This window comes from Condylura cristata, unplaced genomic scaffold, assembly GCF_000260355.1.
Source record: "Condylura cristata isolate star-nosed mole 26May11 unplaced genomic scaffold, ConCri1.0 scaffold00013, whole genome shotgun sequence".
NCBI classification, from domain to species: Eukaryota; Metazoa; Chordata; class Mammalia; order Eulipotyphla; family Talpidae; genus Condylura; species Condylura cristata.
In genome coordinates, this window is record NW_004567114.1 from 21,018,917 (window position 1) to 21,025,619 (window position 6,703).

Here is a 6,703-nt window from a genome sequence, read left to right on the forward strand (position 1 = left end):
CGTGTTTCTGGGAATACAAGTTAATCACTTCTTCCCTTGCCCTTCCAGTTTTAACCAGCTGTGCCTCCCTACGTATGACTCGTATGAAGAAGTGCACAGAATGCTGCAGCTGGCCATCAGCGAGGGCTGCGAGGGCTTTGGCATGCTCTGACCACTCCTGCCGTTCACTTGGCCCCTGTACTCTCCAGAGCATCTGGGTGCACCTTACAGACGTCATAACCACTGACCCTAACACACACATAACCATCAGCCAGAAGGTGCTGCATGCTCCCCTGTGTCTGGAGGATTTAGGCACCTACAAGCCTTGTCCTTCCCTCGCCCCCTTCCTGTCCATCTTCCCCACTGGTCACTTTAGCATGGTACGTAATTCGAGCTACACATTCAGTCATGAGAAGAGAGAGGCCTGTGCTGCTGTAATTTCAGTTGGTTCTCAGAGGATCTCAGTGGAGGGAGTGACTAGAGTGACCGCGGGAGATGACACAAAAGCTTTGGCTCATCTAGAAAGCTGGCGTTCCCTCGCCTTCCTCAGCCGCCTTCGCTGATGCTCTTAGAGGTCGCTTCCGTGGCCCTTGCAACTTGACCTGAGGTGTGTAAGTCCTTCTGATGGACAGCTTAATTACCTCCTCTCACGTGGGGCCGGGAGAAGCATGAATAGGATGACCCACGTGAGCAATCTTCAGCTTTGTCCCTCCATGCTACATCAGGCACAGGCTGTGACTCTGGACTACCTCTAACGGGGGCTGATAGCACTGGACGATGTTTCTGTGGTGTCAGAACTGGAGAGGAAACTTTCCCTGCAAGTGTTTCTGGAAATGATCATTAGCCTACAAAGAAGAGCTGTGTGAGCTTTTTCTTGAGTATGAGCCAGTAAGAAAAACAGACAGACCTAAGAATGTGAAAGATAGCTGGGCTGTAGCCTTCAGTGATGAATGTGATTCTGCTCTGGGGCTAAGGGGCCTGTTTAGGCACATGACTGGCTCAGAGACTACTGATGCTTCTCCTGCGTTTGTTCTTTACAGTGAGGTATGGCTGGGCCTGGCCACTTAACCTCCAGCTTATGCAACTGGGAAGAGCTGGGGATTATTTTCCTTTTTTGCTAAAGAAAATGTTTAGTAAGGGACAGTAAGAATAGCCTATCCTCACTCCCCATTTCTGTCTTTGCTTGGTGGTCCCTGGCAGCACTGAGGCAAGGGAAAAGGAATCAGTTGGTTTAGTGCTTATGACAGGTCCTTCAGGTCAGGACCTTGGGACACGCACAGAGGAGATAAGTCTGACAATAAATGCCTCTCTGTCCTGGTTATCTCCCTCCCTCCATCACTTGCTAGCAAGAGGAACTAAGGAGGGAGGAAGATAGGTTCACTGTTGTGCGATGATTGAAGAGAACCTGCAGCTGCCTCTGGAAAGATGACAGCATCCTCTTTCAACAGTTTGGATGAAAACATTTTCAAGGCTCCAAATCTCATCAACTTCCCAAATTTCTGTTCTCAAGAAGGATTTGCTGCGAGCTACTATTCCCATTGGGGCATTCAACTGAGAATATTACAAGCCATCTGTCGTGCCAAAACCAGCAAGTGCGGAGTCCAGAGAGAAGGCAAGACTCGTGGCTAAGCCTCAGCCTCCAGGAAGCGTGTCTGAGCCCTTCTGTTCCCAGGGGTCACAAGGAACAAGCCCTCCTGAGCTGCTACATTCCTGCCTGACCTCATTTCTTCGCAGTTGTCATTTGTCCTAGGTGTGGGTGCTGACCTCACTCCTCCATGGGTCTCAGATCCAGCATGGGCCTCTGTGCCCCAGGGTCCTCCATGCCACGTGGTCACTGCTCTCCTCAGGGACCAGGACAGGGTGCTGCTGCTTACCCCATCGCTTTCCCTTGGGGTCAGAAGGCAAGTTTCGTCATCATCCTGGGCAACGCAGTGCTGTCCCAGGGCCCCAGGTGTTCCCGGCTGGGGGCAGGTGGACCGGCTCTGCTGTCTTTGGCAGTTGTCCCTCGTGATTCTGCAGTCTCCCCTCCAGCAGCTCTCCAGAGACGGGTGCTGGAGCGTGAGTTGATTTTCTTGGCTAGATCTGTCATTTTAAGCACTAGTCATAGCGCTTTTCAGAGCGTCTTGGGCACCAGCTGGCGTAGCTGCGCCCTTAGCCCCAGAGTCTTTGTTTAACAAAACCCTTTGGTACTGTTGTGGTTTTCTATTTTCCCTCCACTTCACTCTCTTAGTTCTGTTCAAAAGTATTTTGCTCTTTTTGACCTTTCTTTTTCCCTTTTACCCCCCTAATCCTAGCTAGAATGGGGGTTGAAAGTACAATATTCAGAGAAAAGGAAAAGTGTTTGTTATTTCTTGGGCAATTTTTAAATTCACAGTTCTTATTTTGGCTGGTTCTTTAATTTTTGCCCCTGTGGCCCAGGTACGGAGGGTGGGGGTTGGAGGGGCAGCTAACCTTCTGACCTTTTTGTGTCTTTGAAGGAGCCAGGCACCAAGTGAACACCATAGAGAGTGTCGGCATGTTTCTAGAACTTCAGCAGAGATCAAGCCCTGCTGCAAAATTGTCGGGCCAGGCAAAAGGGCCAGACAGTTGCAGTCATAGTGTAAATATTTTGTACAGTAAATAAATCACTTTAAAAGGACAAAGGAGCAAGTGACTGTTTTGAGTGGTGGTTCAGCGCTAAAATTGGAGATGGGGACAGAAAGAAAAATTTAGAAATGGTTTTGTATTTTCCCAGTGATTGCTTCAGAAACAGTTAGCTTGGTATAGAACATACACGAGATCCCTGGCAGTCCCAGACTTTGCCCTTTCACCCTCCCCTGACTGCTGTCCATGGTGCCAGGCACAGAGAGTCCAGTAGATGGGTGTGTGCTTGTGCTGAGCTCCTAAAGAGGAAACTGGTTTGGCAAGCATCTTTTCTCATCAATCTTTTGAACATGAATTTATTGTTGTTTTACAACATAAGAAACTGAGTGTAGAGAATTTAGAAATAAAAGTACAAGGGAAATAAGCCACATGTCATTCAGAATTACCACTGCTAACACTTTGATGTATACCTGATTTGCATATATTTGTATGCCCCAAGACCCTCCACAAAATAAGTTTGACTGAGAGAGAAAACCAGACCTCTGATTTGGGACTAGAAGGAAAAGCACCAGGGACCCTGGCTTTATGGAGTAGTTAATCGGGTGATAGGTGTGCTGGTTTCCAATGTGCAAAACCAAACTCCTCTTTGGAATTGCTGCTTTTTGTGCCACCCCAGACCCAGAGAATTGGAATCTTATCTTGAAAACTGCTGTTTAAGAGTGCTTTCTCTCTGTCTCACCTGATTAAGCCCCTGAGAGGTTTTAGGGAAAAAAATTTTTTGCCCTTTAATTATACATTTTAGATTAACATTCCTACATCTTTAACACTTGCTGTTTTTGTGACTTTGAGTGGGTCACTGTGAGCATTCACCATGTAGTAATTTCAGTCCGTCATAAAGTTTCTTGTAAGTCTCAAGAGGCTGGTAGGATGGTTCTTGAATTAACACAGAAAATACTGGCTTCAGCACTGTTGCCTCTAAGCCACCAGAGAGAGAGTTCTCTGACCTCTCTCTCCAACAGGTCCCTCCACAGGTATCTTGCCCTGGAGGGTTCCAAACCTCAACTTTGGCTTCACTTAGACCCTTAGGCATACTATAACAACTTCACATATCCTGTGATACTTTTTTAAAAAAAATTTATTTATGCATGCAGAACTGGGGTACAGGCCAGAGGTGCAGGGGCAGTGAGAGGATTCACCAGAGACAGAGTGGGGAGCAGGACAGGCAGATCAACCAAGTACACTGCTGAGGGGAGTAGTGGGCGGTCAGGAGAGGTCAGCCGCGCCATGTGGGTCAGCTCCGGGGCGGGGATCTAACTGGCACTGACGCGGCTGTGGCTAGTTTGCAGTGCTGTGTCCTAACCCACTGAACCCAGAGAGTCCTCCCTGGTGGCGCAATTCCATTTTTTAACAGCCTGTCCTACAAGTCCTAGAGAGGCAGGAAAAAAGAATCCATATGGTCTCTTGAGCAACGCGTATGGTCTCTTGAGCAACGCGTTACCCAAGATCAGTGTCTCCTCACTCATTATAGCTTCTCACAGATAGTTTAACGAGTCTTCTGAGACCATTGTTGACCGGGGAGAATCTAGTTCAGGTTCTTACTGTTAAATCTGATGAATCATTTAAAGACTACAAGGTTTCTCTGCAAAATTTTTTCTCCAGATACTCTAAATTGATTACTCCTTTGCTTTTACTCCCTAAACAGATTTTGTTGGCAGGGCGAACATGTGATCATTCTTCTGGGTCTCTGCAGCAGGTTCTTGAATATATGTGTATAGTGTTGAACATGAGTAGGCACCAAATTATCTCCAAAAATGTGGATTGACTTGTATTTCTGGCTCAGAGAACTCAGTCGTTATACCATTTAGCAAGAAACCATTCCAAATTATTGGAGAACTTGGTTCTTTTTGTTTGGAGTGCAAAGAGAGTACATTTAGACATCTGCCAGCAGGACTCTGGTGATCTGGTTTATATGTGACAGAGTGGCCTACAGTTGAAATGTGACTTGCTGTCAGTCCCATCCCTCCCCCATTTAGTTTACTTGGATTTTGCTTCTGAGAACACTAGTAAGCACAGCAGGGACATGGTTCTGTGCAGCAGACTGAGGTGTGGTCTATGCAGGAAGACCAGGGAATTCCTGGTAAGGGGATGTGGATGTCACAATCTCTTCAAAAGGCAAAGGAATGAAAACTAGGTTTTTGGCACCAGAGGTAGCTTTAGCAGAGCTTTCTCGGTTGTCCATAAAGACCTCGCTTGTTCATACTAGCCAGCACCAGCACCAGCTTAAGCACCAGGGGTGACAGTATTAGTGCCTCTAGGGACAGGGGCCAGACACACCAGCACAGAACTGCAGCTTCCAGTCACCTTGCAAGAAGAACGCCAGGCTCCCTGCCTAGTTCCCCCTGTAGCTTATCCAGAATGAACGTGGTTGCTACCCAATTAGCAGGTCACCATGGCCTTTGTAGTCTTCCTGGCCATGAAGGCTTTAGACCTAGTGTTTCTGCCTTGACTGACAAACCAGGCTACTTTCTGAGTGAACAAGCTCCTTGGACTTTGTCATTTCAGGATGACTCTAGGAAGAAGTAAACCGTGATACACTCAGGTAGCTAGGTGAAGAGGTAATTTTTCTTTTATAAACCTCATTGTGTCCCTGAGCAGGATACAGCCTGGTGATGGGCATCTACTTGTATCCCATGTTCCTGGGCCCTGGGTCTCAGCCTCCCCTGCAGCACAGGTATCTCCTATCATCTGGCCTTTTCACAAAGATATCTTCAGACACTTTTGCACCAGATGTGTGGAATGTGTAGATGTCCTCACAGGATAGAGAGTTGTGAACTGATTAAACATTCATACTTTCTTCTTAATGTCCATGGTTCATCCTCAGTCAGGCAAGACTGTCTTTCAATATTTTCCTGACCTGCAAAATGATGCTATTAACTAAATAAGAAAATAGACTAATTACTTGGAAATAATTTTTCCTATCATATTATGTGATACTATCTTGACTATGATTTAGGGACCTGATAAATCCATAAGAAGAGGCTACTAGAATGAATGACTGGGAGGGAAGGTACATATGTGACTTTGTTCTATCTTTCTGTGTCCAGGCAGGTCAGAGAGAAGGGTATTCGAAACACCGGACCCAAACACCTAGGAAGAGGGTCCCAGGGCAGAAGAGACCTTCTCTCCCTTCACATGCCACTTCAAAGCCCAAAGGGAGTATTAGAACTGTTTTCAGACCTGTGCCATGGGTCTAGGCAATTTGGACAAGGCAACCCAGTCCTCTTAAATGCACCTTGTTTTTGAGTCACAATGGTAACTGCCATTTTTTGAGCTTTCCCTCACGTTAGAAGCTTTGATGTATATATGTTGTCTAGTTTGATAACAAATCTGCAAGGTAGGTCTTGTTTCCACCATTCTACACAAGACACAGTTGAGGTTCACCCAGAATAAGTCATGGCCAAGTTTACTTAGCTAGTAAATGACATAGCTGTGTTGGAACATAGATCTGTTTCATGTCAAAGCCCAAAGTCTCCACTTTTCTGGTTTGTCTCAGACAAATTAGTTTAGACTAAGAAATGGACCAGGCCCTGGGCCACCAGTGCTTACTGACTCTGCCTCCTGTTTGTTTGGTGACGGTTTGTGACAGGTGAACACTTTGTACCTTTGTTTACTTGTCAGACACTTGAGGATTTGGGATTTATGAGGAGATCCTAATCTTGGAGATACAGATATTGTTTCTGTAAATGTTTTTGCACCTAGAAAGTTCCTTGGAATACCAACTAATGACTCATGAGATGATTTATGATTTTCAAGTTTAAACGAACTGTGTTTAAATGATACAAGAAAATCCTGAAATTTTAATATCCCCACTTCGGCGGGAAATCCATAGGCTACATGTAACTGAAATGAGGTCAGACCTGCTCCACAATACCCTGATGTTATCTCTGGTAACTTAGTCCACAGAGTTATTCAAATACATCGTTTGTCTCAACAGTCCCCTTACATGAAACATAGCACCCTTTGGCAAAAGCCAAATTCCTGGTGGCTCTCTCAGAGGAAGTAAACGTTTGCAAAGCACACACACCTCAACAAGACTGAGTATTGAAACCATATGTCTAGGATCTTAGGTAGGGGAGTGCGC

General features: G+C 46.1%; 1 protein-coding gene across 5 annotated transcripts in view; it reads left to right on the forward strand.

The window, feature by feature from the left end:
* Nucleotides 1-2,983, forward strand: part of AREL1 (apoptosis resistant E3 ubiquitin protein ligase 1) — a 37,709-nt gene extending 34,726 nt beyond the window's left edge. For all 5 annotated transcript variants that reach the window (XM_012724624.1, XM_012724626.1, XM_004681694.2 and 2 more), the window contains exon 20: nucleotides 49-2,983. In XM_012724624.1, coding sequence (XP_012580078.1) covers nucleotides 49-151 — 103 coding nt within the window. In that variant the 3' untranslated portion in view covers nucleotides 152-2,983. The remainder of the gene's footprint in view (nucleotides 1-48) is intronic.
* The last annotated feature ends 3,720 nt before the right edge of the window (nucleotides 2,984-6,703 follow it).